General features: G+C 35.6%; 1 protein-coding gene across 3 annotated transcripts in view; it reads left to right on the forward strand.

Moving 5' to 3' along the window:
- LOC114284049 (calcium-transporting ATPase 3, endoplasmic reticulum-type-like) overlaps positions 1-23,931 on the forward strand; it is a 95,701-nt gene that overhangs the window by 37,399 nt on the left and 34,371 nt on the right. For all 3 annotated transcript variants that reach the window (XR_014332471.1, XR_014332470.1, XM_082874006.1), the window contains exons 17-24: positions 2,019-2,171; positions 2,290-2,394; positions 4,420-4,616; positions 15,162-15,273; positions 20,235-20,333; positions 20,436-20,581; positions 20,688-20,745; positions 22,671-22,763. Coding sequence is in view for 1 of the 3 variants with exons in the window: in XM_082874006.1 (XP_082730132.1) it covers positions 2,019-2,171; positions 2,290-2,394; positions 4,420-4,616; positions 15,162-15,273; positions 20,235-20,333; positions 20,436-20,581; positions 20,688-20,745; positions 22,671-22,763 (963 nt within the window). In the remaining 2 variants the exon portion in view is untranslated. The remainder of the gene's footprint in view (positions 1-2,018; positions 2,172-2,289; positions 2,395-4,419; positions 4,617-15,161; positions 15,274-20,234; positions 20,334-20,435; positions 20,582-20,687; positions 20,746-22,670; positions 22,764-23,931) is intronic.

Genomic DNA, 23,931 nt, shown 5'->3' on the forward strand with positions numbered 1-23,931 from the left:
GGATGGAATTTGCTCATGTCATCATATTTTAAATGAAAATACCAACTTTACCCTTTTTAATATCTATCATTTTTTAAATAAATAAAAAAATTTGAAAGAAAAATAAAATATAAAAAGAGAAAAAAAGGAAAAGTGTCCTTGGCCAAAAGACGTCTACCCTACACCCCCAAAACCCTATCCTCCAAATGACTAATTTCTATCTTATAACTAGTGCCGAACTAAAACGAAGAACAACTATCAACCGCCACCACCTTCGCTTTTGCCTTTGCCACGCTGTTGTCGCCTTTGTCTCCCATCATGTTGCTATTGCTTCCCATCCATCACCATTAGAAGTGGATGAAGTTTGCTTATGTCATCATATTTTAAATAAAAATACCAACTTTGCCCTTTTTAATTTCTAACATTTTTTAAACAAATAAAAAAAAACATTGAAAGAAAAATAAAATATAAAAAGAGAAAAAAAGAAAGGAAAAGTTTCCATGGCCCAAAAAACCACCTCCCAAAAAAAGTCGTCTACCCTATATCCCTAAAACCCTATCCCCCAAATGTCTAACTTCTATCTTATAACCACTGTCGAATTAAAACAAACGACAAACGACAATCTCCACCTCCGCTTTTGCCTTTTCCATGCTGTTGTTGCCTTTGTCTCCAATCATACTGCTATTGCTTCCCATCCCTCACCATTAGGTCACTGCTTCCCCTCCCCCATGATGTTGCCTCCTCTCTCTGGTGCGATCCAATCTCACCTAGCGTCCTTGTGACTCCGACTACCACACACCACGATATCATCACGTACTGCCTGCCATTGCATCCCCCATTGCCATCGCCATCGCCATCGCCACTATAGCATTCTCACTAACACTCCCTTTTTCCTTTGGCATACCCCCCAATCATCATCAAAATCAAACCGCAACGATCGTCGCATTGTGATTATGCCATCACTATTGAAGCATCGGGTTTGCAGACAGACCATCACAATTGGACCAATGCAAACTAAATGTGCGGTTTCAAATCAATACAAACCAAATCTGGGTTTCAAATTAAATATTTTCTTTCTATTCTTATTTTCTTCAAATTTTTCCTCTTCTTTGTTGTTGCTGCTGTTGTTGATGTTGATGATGATGATGAAAGGAGGGTGATGAACGGATTGTATGAGGTGATGGACACATTGTAGGTGATGATAGACGGATCCTCTCTCTCTCTCTCTCTCTCTCTGTGCAATGGTGGCTGTTGGTTGTGGTTTGGGCTCCGGTGATGGTGACTATGGGTTGAAGTTAGGATTTCCGTGATGGTGGCTTTGGCTTGAGGTTAGGGTTTTGGTGATGATGTCTAAGACAATGGGGTTGGTTGTGTTGGGGTTTTAGTAGTGGGGTTTGGGGGGTATGGGGTGAGATGGAGGTGCTGGGCTCAGTGGGTCATGTTTGTGACGATGGCTGTGACAATTGAGTGTGGAAGGAAGAAGAGGTGTGGATGGAGGATGCTGTCTGTAGTAGTTGTTGTTGCTTTTTTTTTTGAAACATATGAGGGCATTGTGTTTTATATTTTCTGTTAGTGGGGTTAAGTTTTGAGGCCCATTAGAGGAGGTTTGTGTCATTTTTCCATACTAGTGGAGCTGCGTGTATTTTGTGCAATAGTGAAGGGAAGTCAGTGTAATTTGCCCTTATTTCTATTATGCTACTTGAACCTTTGATGATGTCTTGCGTTTGAGAGATTAAGAAATCACTAAAAAATTTTGAAATTCAGGTGGTCCTGAAGTCATGTAGGATTTTTAATGCAACTTCCCTCAGTTTGGTTCATTTGTTATTGTTGTTGACCAAAAGGTTGAGATAATGACATTAGCATTGATGCAGCACCTGAGATTTATTAGATTTCTAATACACATATAATCGGAACGTTCCTTCTTTTATTCATAAACATAAAGAACAAAGTATTCCTTACTCTTGCTAAACATCTTGGTATTTGTAGACCTTTCAGGATATTTTGTCAAGCACTTTACATAGGATTTTATTGTTTTGCAGCTTGAGTTTCCAGCTCAATTTCCTTGTCTTCTTCACATAGCAATGTGTTCAGCCCTATGCAATGAGTCTGTTTTACAGTACAACTCGGACAAGGGGAACTATGAAAAAATAGGGGAGTCAACTGAAGTAGCCCTTCGTGTATTGGCAGAGAAGGTTTTGCAGTCAATTGTTGCTTTGTTTCAGTTTTCACCTGTCTATCATCAGCTTACTCGCTGTTAATTTGACTGTGAATTATAAGGTACAAATGTTTTCATGTCATTGTTGTTTCCAGGTTGGTCTTCCTGGCTTTGATTCTATGCCTTCTGCTCTGAATATGCTGAGCAAGCATGAACGAGCTTCTTACTGCAATCATTACTGGGAAGACCAATTTAAAAAGGTTTGCTTCTACATATGGTAGCTGTTTGATTTTTTATTTGCTGAGTATGATGTACCCCGAATTCTAAGGAATCTAATCTTTGCAACACTTATAATGATTGTTGAAGTGGGCCAGTATGATAGACTATTGGCAACTTGGCTTAGCGTGCTCCCTTTCCAATTTTTGCAGTGATTTTCCTCCCTTTTTCCGTGTTATTTGTGTGTTTGTTTACGAAATGACAGCCAGTATTGATGAACTGGAAGCATAGACACTCCAACGGGGCACCTGTACATGTGTCTGACAAACTGTTGGACACACCTTAGGGTGTGTACCAATTTTTGTTGTGTTTATTTATTTATTTTCCCCTTTTTTTTCCTGGTCTTGCCGAGGACATGTGTCCTTTTTTTGACGTGGGGTGGACATAGCTGGCCAATAGAGAGAGAGAGAGAGTCACTGGAAAGAAACTATTGCTGTATAAGCCTTTCGGCAAAGGTGGCTACAGGATAATCAACATTGTGGTTGTCGGTTTTAATGGAATTTAATTGTTATGTAAATGTTATGTTGATAAAATATTCATATTTTTCACACGGAAAATTAGAAGTATATTTTTTGCTGTGTTCTGGCCATGTATTGTCCTGCATTTCATGTGTCGGTGTTTTTGCATCGTATCATATCCGTGTTGCGTGTTTGTGTCTGTGTCCATGTCGCCATCCTTAGATGATGCAGTTAGTGTCCATTGGTTTTTTATTCTCCCTAATAATATTAGAAACTCTGGAGTTTCAACTGCATAGGTAATAATAATTCTAAACTATTCAACAGTGATAAAGATCATATTGTCATTCTTCCTTTCTTTGTATCATATGTTAACATTTTACATGTTTGAATGAGAGAAACTACATTTCAGTATACAATCATGGCAGTATAGTTGTTAGTCATCATTTGCCTTGTAATTTACAATATTGTCAACTTTCCAACTCTAGTTCGTACTGGTTGCTCTTGAATTGTTATTGTTATCAAATGTAACGGTTATTTTTTTTCTTAGAGAAATGAAGAATGTGAGTTTGTTGTGTATGAGATTATGACAAGCTCTTGAGAAAAGTATACAATTTTGGTTTGATCTTTCATGTTTGTTTTTCTGTGGCATTGAGGCTGGACACAGGACACATATCAAGGCGATATGGACACACTTGACACGACAATTTTATTATTATTATTATTAGAAATCAGGACAGACTCGGCAAGGATATGACAACAAATAAAATATATTTTAGGTGTGTAAATGAAAATGAAGCTATTTCATCACTTTTTACAATTCAAATACATTTATATTTTATTATAACAAATAGTAAGAAATTGTTTTCCCTATACCTACATATTTGAAAGGAAGTGTAAACAGAAGTCCTAATATCTATCTTAGAAAGCTTTATTTATAAACATAATTTGAAGTTTTGCACTTTAGAATTCCAAAAATTAAAAGAAGTTTAAAGCAGAAATAAATTGGTATAAATCTAATTTGTTTTTATTATATAATTGAGTAGCAAGTTTTTTTTGTTATGCAATATGTTTTATGTGTCTTTATGGCCATGTGTGTCCCATATGTTTCCAGTGTGTCCCGGTTCTAAAAAGTTCAAAAATAATAGGTTACTTTTGGTTGTTGTTCAGACATGGGTCAGGGAGTGTGTCATTGTGCATGTTAAGGATGCAGCTCAATATTGGAGAGATAGAGACTTCTAATTTTCTTTGTCAAAATTGGTACATGCACTTTTATTTGCTAGAGTTGTAGTGATGTTCCAAAAGGTACTTGTTCGATTAAACATTTAGTGGTGCGTTGATTGATTCAATATCCATGAACCTAGAAAAGAAGGTTGAGAGTTGAATTGAACATAAAGCAAAAAATTCTTGGAGTTCTTGATTGGGATGTATTTCACACAGAACGGAATGAAGCCTCAATAAATGGATCTTGTAGATCTAGTGATAAACATTTGCTTCGCTTAAATTTTTGATCTCTCCTTGTCAAATCATGCTTGTGAATCTGATACCCTGCAGGTCTCTCTTTTGGAATTTTCTCATGATCGGAAGATGATGACTGTCCTTTGTAGTCGCAAGCAGATGGAGATTATGTTTTCAAAAGGTGCTCCAGAGAGTATCATTTCTAGATGTACAAGTATCCTCTGCAATGATGATGGTTCCACTGTTCCACTAACTGCAAATATTCGAACTGAGTTAGAGTCCAGATTTCACAGGTTGGGTTTGCTTCCCTCTATATTCATACCAAGAACTTTTACCTATTTACATACACCGATACATCCACAAACACATAGATATAGCTGTTTATATTTATATATATCATATGTATGCAATTATTTTTTTTGACTAGTATGGGTTTCAGGCTTACACAAAACAAGAAGGCTAAAGGTACAAGGGTTACACAACTAATTACCCTCCCTCCTTTAAAATCTAATAGCAAGAAGACTCATAAAACTCTTAGTTGTTCCCAACAGTGAAGCATAGACACAGACATGGGGCAAGGATATTACACAACACAAACACGTTGACATGGCAAATTCTACAAAAGTAGGACATGGACACGGTTCGGACACGCCACAAATAATTATATCTTGATATTATATTATCTAGGAATATATTTAGATTATATAGTTATATATGTGCGTAATATATACAAAATTAAATAATTACTTTATACCAAATAAATTTCGTATCTAATTCTCTTACATTTTTTATTTTTCATTTAATTTTATGTGCAACTTCTATAGGACATTTCTTAATAATTATACATTTCTTTAAGGGCATTATAAGATATTTTTGTGAAATTCTCAAACTTTGAATGTCATGTGTTTGCAAATGTTCAACAAGTGTTGGTCTCATGTTTATTTTCCAGTGATAGACATGACCAAGAAGTGATGGACACATTACAAAATGATTGTTGGACACTTGTCCGAAATTTAGATTTTTATTTTGAATTATGGAAAACATAGAAAAGAGTGTCCGTGTCTGACATGGAGACTTCTTAGAATGTTCGTGCTTCTTAGACCCCCAACAGTCCAATAATTGTAAGACCATAGCAGGCATCACTCAGTTCACACATTATTGCACGAAGTAGGAGTCGAGGAAGTGGTGGGAGAGTGAGAGTATATAGAAGTCTCTAAGGTTGGGAGCACCTATATAGGAACATTTTATATATTAAATATATAAATATATTTTAACAATTATTTTTTTCTACATGATTATAATATGTGTTAAATATGAATAAACATTAGAGATTGATGTCAACTACAAATTGTCTTTGTTAAGTATAAATAAATATTGTGTAAATAGAAAGTACTAGAATAAGGTTGAGTTGTTTTTCTTTTGTTTCTTTGAGATTTGTATGTTTGAGAGGTTCTATCTTATTTGGGAGCGAGTTCCTTCTTTGAAGGAAGTGAATTTCTTACTTAAGAGGCCGGAATTCAGTTTCTCACCAAAAATGCCAAACAACATGCTCCAATTGTGTGAATTTATGGATTTGATGGCTATTAAACTTGACAAACCTAAAATATGTGGATCGTGTACATTATATCTATAATATTTCTTACCATTGCTTTCTTTAATTTTACATCAAATTTAAAAGCACCCTCTACATTCCTTGATTGATTATTTATGTCAATTATAAGTTTATTTTACTGGTCAAATCATCTTAAGCTTCTCCATATTGAAGTTAGGAATGTTACATTTGGTTTAGCTTCCTTTTTCTAATACTACTTGTTTGAATGTACTTCACTTCTCTGAGAAAAATTTGTAGAAGATATGAACACTTTTGCATACGCTCAAATGCTTGTAGAGTAGATGCCTCATAGCGTGAAAGTTTTGTGGTAGGCATATTGAAGCAGATTTTTTAAGTTGTGCAGCTCATAGAAAAATATGACAGTCTTGAGTCTGCAACACCAGAGATGACAATGCAGGGCTGTGATGTTGTAGTTGTGATTACAGGTTTGAACTTTGAATTACTTCTGACTTCCATATTAAGGATTGTCTTCATATGTTGGTAGTGACTTCGAAAGCCTATCAAAAACCAAATAGGATCCATGAATAGGCAACCCTTACAACTCATGTTCAGAAAGTTAAAAAATTTCAAAGATAGGAAATCTAATTTATGGGCAAAATTATAAAAATTTCTTATCTCCGTATAGGTAACCCTCATCTGATTATCTATCTATACTATTATATTAAATGAAGGTTGGATTTGGCGTGTTAAAATCCACCTACTCTCCACCTACTTCACCCACTTAAACCTACTCCACTAAACCTAACCCACTACTTCACCCACTCTCCACCTACTTCACCCACTTAAACCTACTCCACTAAACCTAACCCACTACACCACTACCACCTCACCTACTCCACTAAACCTAACCCACTACACCACTACCACCTCCACTTCACCTACTCCTTACCTACTACACACTCATCCTCTTATATATATAGGAATCATGAATCATTGTAATAGAGATCAATATAAATCAATCAATAATACATACAATTTATTCTCTCTCTATTTCTCTTTATACATTAAATTTTACATGGTATCAGAGCAAGGTTAAGACCTTAGTATTTCTCGCTTCACCGGCGGGCGGCAACCTCGCCTTGGCCGCCCGCCGGACCTCAACCTATTCCGCTTATTTTCTACACATACCTTGACTTCTTCAACATTTTCTTACACCCCTCCTCCGCTATGTCGGCGGCGGCACCCGCATCATCGTCTAGCCTCTATCGCCGTTCACCTCGCCTCTCACATATCCGTGGTTGTACTCTTACTCGTCGTCGTCGTTGGCGTTTCTGGCGCTGCTTTTCTGCTCGTCACTGCTGTTTTTTTTTTTTTTTTTTTTCCCGATTTGCTCTCTCTCTTAGCCATGGATTTGGGTGTGGGGTGTAGAGCTGTGGCTCTGTTGTTGGTAGCCATGTTTGCTGGCTTGAAGGTTTCAATGGCAGCAGTGTACAAGGTTGGGGACTCCGCTGGTTGAACCATCATTGGGAATATTGATTACAAGGCCTGGGCTGCTTCCAAGACGTTTCATGTTGGAGATGTCATCATTTTCGAATACAATTTTCAATGTCACGTGTTGCAAGTGCCCCACAAAGAATACCAAGCCTGCAGAAGTGTAAGACAGTAACATGCATCTTCACATACAGCTTGGGTAATGTGTAACTATCAAAAGCACAAGCTTCTTGGACATCCCTCTCTCTCTCTCTCCATGGACCCAACATCATCATCATGCACCCACTTTAATCATATCTCTCCTTTTTCTTAATTTATTTCATCCACGTTCTTTCACCCTTTTCTTTTATTTTAATATATATATATATTTTATTATAATATATTTTCCCTATCCCTTGTTAGTAAGCATCACCCGTTTTCCATTCTCTTATTATTATTTATTTTATATTCCACCAAAAAAAAAAAAAAAAAAAAAAAATCACACTGCTGTTTTTCTTATCACCCATCCACAAATATTTTTCTTTATTTTCTTTATCCATTATTTTCTTTTATTTTATTTTTCTTATTAAACAAAACAACACCACAAAATAACACCAGCAACATTCCACAACCTTGTCATTTTATTCATATCAGGGGATCAACCCCGATCACACACAAAAAAAAAAAAAAAAAAAAAAAAAAAACCCACACAAACAAAAACAAAACTACCACACCCACAGTGGGATTTTTCTTCTCTACTCAGCCGCCGGTCTTTTCTTCTTGCCTCCGTCCTGGGTGGTCCTTGCCGGTGTTGCCTCCGTGCTTCCTAGACCACCAAGCAAGTTGCCTCCTCCCTGCTCCTCCACTACAGCATACGGTGGACCTCCAAATCGGAACATCACGGTGGCCTTCCGCTTCAGCTCCTTATTTTCCGCCTTTAGCACACTTAACTCTGCTCGCGCATCCTTATACATGCGTTGGAGCAGAGCCAGTTGGGCGTTTAACTGCTGCACCTCATTTGTCCTACTCTGCAGCCGGTTCGACAAATTTGTAACCGCAGTCATGGTTTCCACACATGACTTCAATGTATACTGATTGGCCTCCACATCCGACTGCACTGCCATTCTTTGCTCCACCGACCGCATCGGAAAGTTCAACGGAGCAAAACCAGAGGTGTTTGGTTGAGGTTCACGGGCCTCCGCACCAGTTATCTCTCTTGTTGACTCGTTGAGGTCGGGAAAGAGAGTGAGTAGACCACGGGATGAAGAGGCCATATTCTGGGTAGCTGAACGGGAAGAAGAGGCCATGTTTTTTGGGTTGCTGAGTGTTTCAGCGAAATAGCAATTTCAGACTGATAATGTTCGGAAGGGGAGTGTTTCAAGATTTGCAGCTCTTAGAGGCAATCTCTCAGAAAAACGAATATCTCTCTCAGAAAATGAAGAGTTTTTCAGAAGTTTTTTCCCAGTTTTTTTTTTCTTCGCTTCTGCCTCAAGCACAGCCTCCGCATTGGTTTATATCGACACTGACGACGCGGCCGACACGCCACTTTGTCGCTCACGTGCCTCGCCGCGTCTCCGGCTCACCTTTTGATGGCTCGACGCTTTCTGTCGGGCACGACTTTTGATGAAGTGGGCGCGCCTTTTGAGGGCGCAACTTTTGATGGCACGTCTTTTTATGGATTGGGCACGCCTTTTGATGGCACGTCTTTTTATGGATTGGGCACGCCTTTTGATGGCACGCCTTTTGAAAGATTGGGCACACCTTTTGAGGGTGCGACTTTTTAGGGGTCCGACAAGACTCTGTAAACTGTCCCGACATTTGATTCCGGTTAGCTCCTTTATGGGTCCGACAAGACTCTGTAAACTGTACCGACATTGATTCCGGTTAGTTTCTACAAGGGTCCAGCAAGACTCTGTAAACTGTCACAACAACTGTCACAACATTGTCTGCTACAACGGTCCGACATGACCCCATAAACTGTCTTCTACATTGGTCTGACACAATCATCCAGTGTCTTCTACACCGTTATGACACCACCATACAGTGTCCTCTACATGGTTATGACACCCCCATACAGTGTCCTCTACAACGTTATGACACCACCATCCAGTGTCTTCACCAATGGTCTGACACGACCATACAGTGTCTCTTATCCTCTTTTATTTTTATGTATTTTCTTGTTTTGTTACTCTCTCCAAACTCAAGTTGGTTAGTTCCTATCCCCCTTGAGTTTGCGGGGGCTGTTAAAATCCACCTACTCTCCACCTACTTCACCCACTTAAACTACTCCACTAAACCTAACCCACTACTTCACCCACTCTCCACCTACTTCACCCACTTAAACCTACTCCACTAAACCTAACCCACTACACCACTACCACCTCACCTACTCCACTAAACCTAACCCACTACACCACTACCACCTCCACTTCACCTACTCCTTACCTACTACACACTCATCCTCTTCTATATATAGGAATCATGAATCATTGTAATAGAGATCAATATAAATCAATCAATAATACATACAATTTATTCTCTCTCTATTTCTCTTTATACATTAAATTTTACATGGCGTCTAAGCTTTTGCTTGCTTCTCCTTATGCCATGTGTCTCTCATTTCTCTATATAAAACAAAAAAGTTACATAGAGATGTGCACAAGACTTGAAACTTTGACCTTGACTTTAGGAAAGAAAGTCTTACCACTTAAGCAACACACATTGCGATATTAATTTCTTTGTTATTTATTTTTATTGTTACTTACTTGAATTGCACAAGCATTGCATATGCTATCTGCTAATTCAAAGTTAAAGATTACATTGTAAAGACCTAATATATATAGGCTTGAAACCCAAATTTAAAGTAGGAAACTAAATCATAACATTATTTGGAAACCTAATCTTTAGTAAAATCAGTAACTAAATATACTAAGATCCTAATTAACTATCAATAAAAAATAAATATAAAATTACAAATAAATAAAATCTCCATGTCATGTTCCGCATCATTATGTGCATTCGACTTGAAATTAACCAATTTCCAAATTCTTTTGCTTATTTAATTTTTCCTGTTGTTGATCTTATTATCTGTGTCATTCTCCCCTTGTTAGGAAAAAAAAAAGAAGAAAAAAAAAGAAAAGAAAAACAAAGGTAGCATTTGGTTTAGTTTTAAAATCGTGATTTGAGAATGGAGTTGTATTTTGAGTTTGTGAGTTGTTGAATCATGATTTGAAAACCGAAAATTTGTTTGGTTATGAGTTTTAAATTGAGTTTTGAATTTTTGAAATGAGTTTTGAAACAAGAAAAGTTGTTTGGTTATGAATTTTGAAAAGAGTTTTCAAAACTTAATTAAAAAACTTATAACTCATAACCAAACACACAACTCAAAATTCTATTGAAATTTCTATTCAAAGCGCATAAGCAAACTCTTTTTAAAATTCAACTCAAAAAAATAATTATTGAAAAAAATAAATATTTTTATTTTAAAAATTCAAAAAATTCCTAAAATATTTTTTATTTATAATATTAAAAAATATATATTATTTTTTGTTAAAAAAAAATATTTAGCTAGTGCTTTAAAATTACTTTTGATTGTATATTTGATTGAAATTTTTTTTAATTGTTTTGTTTAAAAATGTTTTTTTATTTTTAAAAAATTACTATGACAAATTAATTTAATGGCCAAATAATTTGCCATTTTGCTAAAAAAACTAATTTCTATATTTAAAAAATATCAAAAACAAATATAATATATATATATATTTTTTTCAAATAACAGTAGGCAATTGCAAAAAAAGAAAAAAAGCACTGTTTCGGTCAACCGGCCAAATGTTCGGGAGGATGTCTAGGCAAACGACTGGGTAGACTAAAAAATTCAAAAACTCTCTGGTTACTAAACATGTTTTCAAATGTGTTTTGAAATGTGATTTGGAATCATATTTTGAAAACTATAATCAAACAGAGGGTTGCAATATGAGGGCAGAATCATGATTCCAGAATGGAACCAAACAGAGCCAAAAACTCAAACCATGACTTTTGAAGCATTAGAGTAAATGAATCCACAACTTTTGTAATTGCATTCATGGCAGGGTAAAATTACGAAGTTGAGACTACAATTTTATTAATTATTTATTTATTTTAAGTTTGGGATTGCAAGGAAGACAATGGTTGATTGTTCTTTACAATTATATTACTGAATTTGTGGCATGACAAAATCAATCGTCAGTTTAGTTGTAGATAAACATCCTTGGATTGATTAGTAAGTTGAAGAGCATTAAGATGCTCATTCACTTTGGTTTCCTTTGTCTTCATGATTCCTCCTTCAAATTCAGTATTTGATTCCACCACACCTTAATCTGTTTTTCAAACAGAAGGTCTTCTCGTTACAATTTTAGCCTTTTCTTGGGTGAGTATGGGAGCAAGTTCATACTTGGATTCTCACAGGCATTACACCTAGGATTAGAATTGCCAGGTTTGCATCACACATTTACCAAGAGAGCTAAATTCTCTTACACTTGTTCTTTATTAAATTAAATTCTAATTGCTGTCCATAGACTTTAGAGAACTCTTCCTAGTGGGATTTATCTGCCTATTTGGAAACTAAGACTTTTGGCTTGCAAAACCTATTAAAAGCGAAAGAGACCCATGAAAAAAATCAATTTACATAACTTGACTAATAGGGCGACCCCTGCAACTTGTCTAAAAATTTCAAAAGGTTACCACATACTCCCAACTACAAACATAAAATATAAGGGTGTAATCGGTTTGGGGTGGTTGGTTTTTAGCCAAAATGATCACCGAACTGATTGTGTCGGTTGTGTTTACTAAGGAACCAAAGCTAATTGAAGAGGTGATGAACTGAACCTGTCAGTTTGTATTCAGTTGGTTGTTTCGGTTTTGTAGTTTGTTGGTTTTTTTAATTAGCAAAAGAACTTACAAATAAAAATTGGCCTACTCTACATTGATAAAAAACCTCCAAGTTAAACATTATTTAATTCAATAAAATAGTAGTTTCTACATGCATTAAAACCACATTAGCTAAAAAAAAAACAGGTAAAACATAATTTGTTAGATCAATACAAAAAATTGCAAATCATTAAAAATCACATGGAGCTTCAACTTGCAGGAAATCCCTATTCCCCTTCGTCAGCCAGTGAAGTATAGTCTCAAGTTTTTCAAAATGGGGGGCTTTGTTTGGAAGAGTTTTGAAAATGTATTTCTACCTCTTAATTTGTGCTTGATGTTTGGTTGCCATTTTCAAAAATTAATTCTACATCCACTTTTGAAAACTCTGTCGAAGGTGGGAAAATTTGGGCTAACCGATCGTCCTCCCAGATGTCCGGCCGGTTGACCGGTACAATGATTTTTTTTTTTTTTTTTTTTTATTACAATTGGCACATGTTATTTTTTATATTTAAATAAAAAAAAATTCTCAATTTTTAATTTTTTTTATGAGTTTTGAATAGAATTTTAAGTTGTGTGTTTGGTTATGAATTGTAAGTTTTTGTATCAAATATCATATGTCACATCAAAAATTTCCCAATCAATCCAAAACTCTTTTCAAAACTCATTCACCAAACAAATTTTCCACACTCAAATCATAATTCCAAAACTCACAAACTCAAAATACAACTCTTATTCTCAAATCATATATAGAAAACTCTACCAAACGCTACCCAAAATTGGAGACTAGGGATTTTAAAAAATTGGGCTTTTAAAATTAGGGCTTACAATTAAGGACTCAAAAATTAATAGATTTAAGTAAAACAAGGGTTTTGAAATTACCTTAGGATGACAGAAATAATCATTCACTGGTGAGGGAGAGATGTCAAGTGAGTCGGAGACATCGAGTGATTGATGTGAAATCTGAGATATCAATGAAGAAGATCAGTCACTGGTGAAGGAGAGACCTTGAGTAGTCAAGGTGAGATTTGAGATGTAGATGCCGATGTGAGATGTCTACAAAGAAAATAAGTCACTGGTGGGCAAGAGATGTTGAGCAGCCGTGGTGAGATTTGAGATAGAGATGGATTTGTGAGATGTTAATGGAGAAGAGGGAGAGTGACATTGAGAGAGAGGTTGGCTGGATAAACTGCAAGACAGACAACCAGATGAGGCATCATCTTTCAACTGTAGTCTCTAAGAGTGAGACAGGGAAATAAGGACTGAGGTGAGGCTAAGTAGTGAAAGGGACGATTGGGATTGACTTAATGGTGCAAGGGTGGATGGTTGGGAATAACATAGACTGTGGGTTTTGGTCAGTTTTTGTTTTAAAAAAGAAAAAATGAACTGACTGGTCTGAGAATAAAACTTACCAAAACTAGATTTTTCGGTTGTCATTTTATTTATTTATTTTTTATTTTTTGGGATAAAACTTCCAGCACTTATAAATTATCATATAGGAAACTAACTTTATTAAAATAATTATAAAATGAGACTTTACCAGGCCGAAAAAAACTGATTTTTACTTGGTTTGAATTGATCCCTAGTGAGTTAGAATTGAAACCAACCATTTTCCAATTTTTGCAGATTTTGACTTTTATTTTTCCATGACATATGCATATAGTTCTAGCCTTTTATTGAAAATTCTGGTACTGTTTTATAGTGTTGTGTTCCCTCACTCATTTCTTTTTGTCTGCTTAATTAGTTACCTTTCAAATTAAAAGTGTGTTGAACCTTACTGATGGGATTCACCTAAAGTTTTTATTTTTATTTTTTAAAATTTCTTTAAATTACATTTCTCAATAGTTCGTTCTTGAAATGATTATAATCTTGGACACTTTTAAGTTGTGCTTGTGTTGTAATGATACATTTGGGTCTTCTAGCTGTTAACTACTTCATTTTTTATTTTTTTTATTCCACTTTTAACCCTTAATTTCATTTTGTGTTTTTTGTATGTGGCCTTAATGAATTGCAAAGTTTTTTCTTCGTGCCCTTTATATTTACTTTTGGCCTCACCTTTATTCTATGCAAGCGTATTACACAATTGAAAAAAGGTTATTCCTAATTGTTGCTACAGAAGACCTAACACTTGGCATAATTTTCTCAAAGTTGCTTGCTCAAAACGGTCAGACTTGACCTACAATCTCACGTTTGGCAGTCACAGCTTTAACCACTTCATCAAGCAATGGTCCCTAGCATATAGACGGTTACTAGATGGAGTTTAACCTCATCCTTTGTATTATTATTATTTTATTATTCATATTTTTCATGTATATAGTATATATTGAATATTTCATACCTTGTATATTTTTAAAGATTGAAATTTTGAATCAGACCAAAATCTGACATTAAGCTGAAGTTTGGAGGAATTAAAAAACTGAAACATTAAATTATGTTCAAAGGTGGAAGAGAATGACTCTTGATTGTATAAAGAGAAATCCAATCTGTATCTGTGACACGGATTATTGATATCAGGAGACAATTAGATCCCACTGATTTGATTTTCCAATTTTGCTGGTTGTTCGTGTGCTATTCCATTGTAATGATCATGATGTTGGCCAAATACAGACAATGGTCCTCTGTTTGATTGGTTACTGGTTTGGTTTCCCACATAATATATTGGTACCTTTTATAATCATTGTCAATCCTTCTGCAATTTTTTATATCTGTTTGACTTGCGCATCATTTTACCTGTTTTTTTAGTCCTAATCAATAATACGAGTTTCTTAAGAGAAATATGGTTTTTTGGATTCTTTTTTTTTGTTTTTTTTGTTTTTGTTTTTGTTATATGGCTATTTCTTTCTTTCTTTTTTATTTTTATTTTTTATTTTTATCCCTTGGCCTTATGTGTAGATATGAATTTTTTATTGATCAGTTTTGCAGGAAAGGAAACTTTACGATGTCTTGCTCTAGCCTTGAAAAGGATGCCCATGGGTCATCAAACTGTGTCCTTTGACGATGAAAAGGACCTTACATTTGTTGGGTTGGTATGTTTTTTTGGGTATAGTTTGTTGATTGGTATTGTTGGCGAGTCTTAGGCATCAAGATTCTTGCAACATGTTTTGTGTGATTTTCCCATCATCATTCGAGAATGTTGTTACTACTTTCTACTAAAAATGGTCATTTCTTCAATCAGACGAAAAGAACAAAAGAATGAAAAATGAGTGATTTGCATGAATGCTTCATTAATTTAGGGGAAACTATCAATCAGTGGGAAGTGGGGCAAATATTTACGAAAGGGTGGGTGTTTTTATGGGGTGCAAATTTTATTGTGTTTGTTTTCACAAGAAATTGTTGTACCCCCACGTATTTGTAAATTTTTTTTGTCAACCCTGATTGGTAATTGCCCCGTTCATTTATTATTGAGACCCCACGAATGTGGCTACCCTTCACAATGAAGCATTGTACTCGTTTGCAAGTTGGCAAGCTTGGTAAACTGTTTTCATTGTACTTGTTAGCAAATTCATCAAATTTAGGTATCCGTGGAAATGTCCTAGATCTTTCCGCTATGGAGAAAAAAACAAGTGGTATATGTATATATGAGATTATGTCATAAATTTCTTTGTAAAAGTAGCGTCAAGCGTGATATAAATTTGAGTAAGCTTACAAGTTACAATAACTATGTATCAGAAACTCCTGCCACTTAGATGAGATCCAATTGAATATTTTTGAAAACCTAGCGTAATATCCATTAACTTATATACTAAAAAAGCGTAGGCACGAACACGTGATACGATACGGACATGCCAACATAACAATTTTAAAAAAAATGTAAAACACGACACTTGAGGAACACACAAATTTATGGTTTTCTATATTTATTATATGTCATTTATAAATATTTCACTCAAATTTAATAAAAATATATAACATACCTTGAATTCTAAAGTTTAAAGGAGAATGGATTAATAGGCATAAATTTATGTTGTTTTTCTTTTCTTTTAAATTGAAAGTTATTTTGTTGAAACTTATAATGTGTTTCATATGTGCCTAAGCAATGAATGAGAGTCCCTCAAATGACTTGAGTCTAAAAAAATTATAAAAAATAACAGCTCATGTTTGGACTTGTGTCTTTCACGTGTTAGGAACTGTCCGGTGAGTGTTAGTATCTAACACGTCACCTTCTTAGAAGTGTCCGTGCTTCTTAGCTTATATTTTTATTTATGTATGCAGAAACACACACATGGTAAATCATTTACTTGTATGTGGTGGTTGGTGGAAATTTCTTATTAATTCTAGCAACTACTTACCACAAGTCCATTAGTGGTTCTAAAAAGCATTCAGTTTGTAACGTAATGGTTGGTTTAAGGATGGCAGATTTGGATATTGACTGATTTTCCGGTGTGAACTGAAATCGCTCCTGAACCGGCTGGTTTCTGCTGTTACAAACCAGTCCGTAATGGTGTTTCACCATCTCTGAAATAATTTTTTTTTGAACCTTACTTTATTACGTATTTAAAACAATCATTTTAGTCATCCATTCAGCCATGTGGTGCGGCGGGTCGGACTAACCAATGATTGAGTACTTTCTGTTCATGGGTATAATTTATAAGGCTTATTTAAAGCTAGTGGGATGGCTGTTGCTTGAGTAACTAGCCGATGTGGGACTCTTGAGTGTACATTGGTAGATGTCTTTGTTTTATTGTAGTTGGGTTGCTCATCTCTCCTTTCACTTGATGTGGGATTGAAAGACAGGTTCTTACTCTCGCAGGTTTTCATACTGTAGAACTTCAATTGATGAAAAGTGGCCATTTTTTTTTTTATTAACATTAATTTTATTAGTTCATACAGTATGAAAAATATATTTTTAAATGTCCCAATATTTATTAAAATATGACTAGTTAAGATTAAAGCCATCTGAAGATGTGTAGTATTGAGTTTTAGGTGAGTTGCTGATCCCGGTATGTATAGCTGATACTCTCGATATTGTTATACCACGATCGTTACCGTTATGTGTCTCAATATTGCAATTTAGAACCATGCGTCCAGCATGCTATGGTTGGTAAGAGAAGAGAAGAAAAGGAAAGATTGAAAATCCCTTTGCAGTATGATAACATTAGGAAACTTGGCGTAAGGCTGATTATAAGTGGAATTGGAGTGGGTTTTGGTTATGGAAATTTGCGAGGGTTAGGTTGTAGAAGATAAAAGAATGCTTTTGGGGTTTGTAGATAAAAAATGTTGAATTTTTGTTTGATTTCTAAATTGTATGGTTGCAGGATTAACAGAATTGACTGCTGAAGTTCCAGGGAAGCTGTTATTTTATGAGATTTAATTGTTTATTTGAAGGCTAATAAGTGGGGTAATGGTTTTGGCGTGATTGCTGCATGATTGGGGAATGTTTTGGATCTGTTCTGGTTAGTGATGCACTTGGGTGGGGTTAGTTTGGCTTTATACTTAACCTAGAACTGAACTGACCATCTATGGTTCTCCAACATTGGAATCGAGAACTGGACCGTTTTTTGTAAACCAAACCAAATGATTTCACATGTCTTTTTGAACCGCAGGCCTAATGATTTTAAATGTCTTTTGGAAAGAAACTTGCCTATAGCTTTGCCCTAACTCTTGCAAAATGGGCCAATCAACCAATTAGCCCAACAAGCTTTAAGGCTTATGGGAGAGAATATCTTTTTATGACTTGTGGAAGTGAAGCCATTTTTCTTCTAAATCAATGTCAGACTATCAAAGTTTTAAAGGCATTATTGAGGCTCTCTACAAGGTGAGGCTAAGGGGAAATGCATTAAGGCCTTGATTTTTAGGCAACACTTACCAAAATCGCGCATCAACTGTCTAAGGCATATGCGCCTTAAGGTGTGCCTTGTATGCATCTTGCACAAAAAAACATATGAAAAGTACGCATATGGCGAGTTTGTCTTGGGCTGTTGTTAAACTTAGTCTCCTACATGGTTTAAGCATAAAAGAAAAACCTCTTTTGTAACTATATTTCATAGGAAAAATCAAGTAAATGATCAACGAAAGAAAACACAATGCTAAAGCTCAAGTAAGAAGCTTAATAATTGAAGTTTAGAATGTCGATTTCAACTTCGATAACCGAGTAGGACAGCTTGTACGCACCTCGACTATAGTACGCACCTCGACTAGGACAACTTGTACAAACCTTTTTTTTTTTTTTTTTTTTTTTTTTCTTTCATTCTTTTGATAACCGAGTAGGACAGCTTGTACGCACCTCGATGATAGTGAAATGTTCAATGCATTGAGGAGAAAAGTATTTACACCTTTATATTTAAGTTTTAATACTTTTTAACTACTTTAAAATACTTTATTTATGTCCTAAATATAAAAATTTGAAATTTGAAATGCTAACGCCTCATTATCTTGAGGCTTACACCTCACCTCCTGAGGGCTAATTTGCCTTGCATTATGCATTTGCCCTTAAAAACTTTGGGAACAACTAATATAATGAACAACCTTGTTCATATCATATTATGAATGCTGCAAATATGAACCACTCCAAAGCTCTATTAATTTGGCATGGTGGCACTAAGAAATATTTTGTTTAAATGTGACCTAACAGCTTTTGATATTATGATGTGTTTTTGTAGAGCTGCTCCAAACATAAACAACATGCAATTAGATTTGCTTTGGTCATGGTGAAATTGTGTCATTTTTAGAGTTTAAGTTGTTAATCTGTCAAGTTTAAATTAGTTTTTTCCAGAGAGTGAACGAGAGCCGGAGAGAAAGAGGAAAGAGCTTGATTGATGAAGAGGGAAGGAGGGAGGAAGAGGAAGATGAGGGTTGTACCAGGTACCCAACACAGGAAATGATGGCTCATGATGGTAGACTGCTGTTGGAGTTGGAGAAGATGTTGGGTGACGGTGGCTACTGCATGTAAGTTTTAGAGGCAGTTGTGATGACCACCGATGGTGAAGTTGGTGGTGGCCACTAGTGGCTTTGTTAGGTGGTGGTTTGAGTGTGAGAGAGAGAGATCAATGTCAAAATCTTCCTTGGTAGTTTCAGTATTTTTGTTACCTTTCAAAAGGGCATCAAACTTGGAAGAAAGCTTTTTGCTATTAAACATGTTAGTAGATTAAACAAAGAAAACTTATGGCCTTAAGGAAAGGAAGGATCATTTCTGATACAAAGCTGATGGTCATACTATTCTAATGAAGAATTACTTCAGAAAACTTAGCCTAATGATACCTACAAGTGGAATTGTGGTGGGTCATGGTCATGGAAACTAGTTAGGGTAAGGGATTTAGGATCCTAAAAGGTCGATGGCAGCTTTTAGGATTTGTACATGAAATGTGAGTTTTATTCTTGTGGCTGCAAGATTTCAGAATTGGCTACTGAAGATTCTAGGAAAGTAGCTATTTATGAGATGTAATTGTTAATTTGTAGGCCAACAGTTATAATTAGGGATTAGGCTTGGTTAATGCTTGATTGGGGAAGGATTTTGGGTTGGGAATTGGGATTGTGAGTAGTAACTTTGGAACAGTGTTTTGCTTCCTTTGTACGGAGAAAGAGGAAGAGTGGGGAAGGGTTTGGAACATGGACGAATTAACCGTAACATGATTGTATAATGTCTAGGGTGCACTCCATATGAAACCCGCTGATTTGCCACTTTTCTTCTTGTCATGCTTTGTATCACCCATCCTTTCATTTGTTTGGTTGGGTTGTATCTAAGAAAGGAAAAGAAAGAGGGAAGGAGAATTTATTAGAAGTTTCAAATGGTTCTCTCTAAAATGAAAAGATATTTGTAGGGAGATAAATAAACAATGTAAAAGCACGTAAAACAAGTTTTAAATGCTTTACATTCTCTTTGAGACAGTCATTATTGAACTATGATTGGTTGATCAAATTTTGTTCTATTAATTTTAGTTTCTCGCTGTTGAGCGTAAAAATAATCGATCTTTTGGATTTGGATATTGTCTTCATGTTGCCATTTATCTTCTTGTTCTCTTACTCTTTTTTATGTTCAATAAAATTAAAGGTCGGAATGCTTGATCCACCAAGAGAAGAAGTAAGAAATGCTATACTTTCATGCATGACAGCTGGCATACGTGTTATAGTGGTCACAGGGGATAACAAGGTAACTTAAATTATCAATATTAATTTTTTTGTAATATCATGTAATCTTTTTTAATATTTTAAATATTCAAGGGTACTTTTCTAACTTGAGAGGCAACTTTAGAGTACTGCAGAATCACTGTGTCAAAAGATAGGTGCTTTCGATCACATGGGAGATTTTGGTGGACACTCTTACACTGCTTCTGAGTTTGAAGAGCTTCCAGCACTACAAAAAGCAATGGCATTACAACGCATGACACTGTTCACCCGGTATACTTGACACTTGATAATTCTTTAGTCATTTTACTATTTTCTTGAGAATTTTAATTTTTTGGATTATATCTTGTAATTCGGGCATAATTTTGCTGCTTGTTAGGGTTGAGCCATCTCATAAAAGGATGCTGGTTGAAGCATTACAACACCAAAATGAAGTGGTAGGTCTCCTAAGTCTCAGTTATTAGAATGATTGTATGATCCTGATGTCCAGTAGGTCTGAGTGGGAGACAAAATGTACATCAGCAGAAGGGTCATTCCCCTAGCACAAACAAATTGTTGCAAGCACAGCAAGACTGTTCACACAACATCTAAAGACTATAAGCCTAAAAACAGAACCCTTTTTAATCCTAAACTTTGTACTGAATTGATATAAATATAAATATCTTTTGTTGTGTGTTCTAAAAAAAAAAAAAAAAAACTGACAGCATGGTACACTAACGACTTTTATCAAAGTATATCAGTACAGCAATATCCCACTGTAAACACATCTGCCAATTTGCAAAGTTATTCTTAACCGTTCTCGAAGTACTGATTCTAAACCTCACATCTTCCCCAATAGCTTTCATAATCAAAGGTCCATTTCTTTTTTGGGTGAAGATTCTTCTATTTCTTTCCCTTCATATATGGTAGACTGTAACAGCCATTAAAAGCTTGAAAACAGCAGTTAGGAAATTATCCTTCTTACAATACTGGACTGTCCAAAAAAGCTCCTCACTCCAGCTTTGAGGGTATCTACTGATCTCATTTTTCTGAAGCACATTATTCAAATGAGGGAAGTAAATGGGCATGCCAAAAATAAATGCTCTGAGATTCTTCTGGAATGTTACAGACCACATTTAGGTTCAACTGCCATCCCCCATTCCTTTAGCCTATCTTTAGTGGCCAATCTTTCTTGGCATAGGAGCCATAAAATAAAAGCACATCTTGGAATGTTCTGAGAAAGCCAAATGGTGTTATGTCATCTCAATCTCACTCTCACTCTCACCACTTCAATATTTGCTCTCATGGCTATATTTATTGAAACTAGTGAATTGACCTACTGTGGTTACTCTCTCTCCCCGTAAGTTAGCTTTCATCTAGTCACAATGTGGCTGATCATCCTTCTACTTGGTATAGTATTTAGGATCTCATGAAGATTACATCAAGGTACATATGATACTGTTATGCTGATATATTGTAGCAGATCTATTGTAAAGCAGTTTTTTAGTGGTGATCTATGCATGTGCATGGGTTAGTCCCAGCTCAAAGGACGGATGGGGATACTCTGGTGCAATGAAGACATATCGTACATGTAGTAGTAGCTGAACCTAACTTTGGTTTTGCATACATTTATATGTCCTTCGTGAGTTAGGTTTTTGGGGGTGAGAAGTGTTATGAGTTTAGTTTTGTTAGGCTTGCATTGTTAGACTAAACTCTAAGATTGAGTCCACTTACTAAACCCTTTCTGCATCTGCTAACCCAATGGTTATAAGTCTCTCCATCTAGTTTCATTCTGCTTGGAGTGGATGGGTGGGGTAGGTAATCATAGTTTTGTTTCTTTGTTTCGTTGTTTTTGTTGTTGTGACCATAGCCAGAACTGTCCCTATTCCACTGTGTTTGGATTTCTTATCTTTGTAATTTTTCAGAAAGTAGAACAAATCATAATTGCACGCATGTGTATTCTGTTTAAATCAAGAGTTGAATTGAGCTCAGCATGCCTTGTTTTGGCTCAGGCCCCTTTTAGTTGGATGAATTGGGTGTTGTTTACTGGGCCCTTGTCTATGCTCATCAGTTAGTCAACTTTGAAAGCCCTGCTTGAATATGATTGTGTTCATAGGTATCTTGTTTTGGCTTGCTTATCTGATTTAAGATGGTTCATAGTCATCCTTATGGAACTGTTTTTTAGTATCAACTCGCTTGCTCCAATTTTCCATAGCTATTGCTTGCCCTTATAAACGGCAATACTTACTGGCGACACAACTCTTCTTACACTATTTGTTTAGATATTGACCAACTGTTTGTGCAAAGCATTTACGTTTCCAGTTTCTTTTCGAAATGTGTTTTTCCTGCTCAAGAAATTAATTGTAAACTATATGATTGTAAGGTTGCAATGACTGGTGATGGAGTAAATGATGCACCTGCACTAAAGAAAGCTGACATAGGAATTGCCATGGGATCAGGCACAGCAGTTGCCAAGGTATTGCCTGGTGGCTCTCCCTTTTCGAGCATTTTATTTAATATTTCTTTGTGTGTTCAAAAAATAAAATATGGGTCTCAGAAAAACTTCTGCAAATTTATTTAATATTTCTAGGCTGTCAAGTATGGCAGGTGTTAGTAACATGGCCTCTTTTTTTTCCCGCTTTTTTTCTTTTGTTCCCTGACATAGTTCCCGTGATTGGCTGCAGTAGTAGTAGCACCAACTCTATGGCTCTCAAGAAAAACTTCGGAAAATTTATGCCAAAGTTTAGCAGTTAATGATTATATTGTTTGGAATCGTGATTATTTGAACAACTCAATGTAAGCAGGATGAACACATTTGTCTCACATTTGATAAAGCTTCAGTAGGAATTCGTTTGTATCTATTTGTGGCTTTTGTTTCTCAAAAAGAAAAAAAATTAACTTAAGATATTTTGTGTCATTTCCACTCTTACCAATTTTTCTGTAACGCCCCTAAATAATTAACATTTGACAAACCCAGAGTACTCATCCATGTGTTCTAAATTTCCATTGATTTCCATTGTTCGTGTATGAACAAGAACAATAGCATCCATAATGACTAAATCTCCACATTTGTATTTCATAATATACCCATGAGATTTAGAAAATGCTCCACATACAATTATACATTCAACACTTTCTAGAATGTGAATCTATAGCATGTGATGAGAATAATTAAGTAAACTAGGTACAAAATAATGCGCCATGGGCTACAAGTTCCAAGGCTTATGCCAGGTTACGTGGAATGGTTATTAAATCCATACAAATATAGCCCTTGGCTTGTCAAAAACAGAATACCAGTAACTGAGTCCTGTGCTCCAAAAGTCCCCTATGCCCCTACTTCGGCGGGGTCACAGCATCTTTACCTGCCAGCGGTTCCACTAGGGGTGAGCATGAAGCCTAGTAGGGAAATCTTGTCAAAGTACATACATTTTAAGCAATCATCGTGAGATGGATGCAAACGCCATGTCATACTCAAAAATGTAAATTTTTCTCATTTGAAAATCTCATGCAAGATGCTCATTCGAAAACATAATCAATTCAATGATTTCATTATATAATCAAGGGGTGGTAAATACGATTGAAGTAATTTCTAAGCTAGTGTCTGTAAGTAGGCTCTTAAGCACCACCAAAACCACTTTACTGGT

This window comes from Camellia sinensis, chromosome 6 (genome assembly GCF_055761805.1).
Source record: "Camellia sinensis isolate YWXY chromosome 6, ASM5576180v1, whole genome shotgun sequence".
In the NCBI taxonomy this organism is placed as follows: domain Eukaryota; kingdom Viridiplantae; phylum Streptophyta; class Magnoliopsida; order Ericales; family Theaceae; genus Camellia; species Camellia sinensis.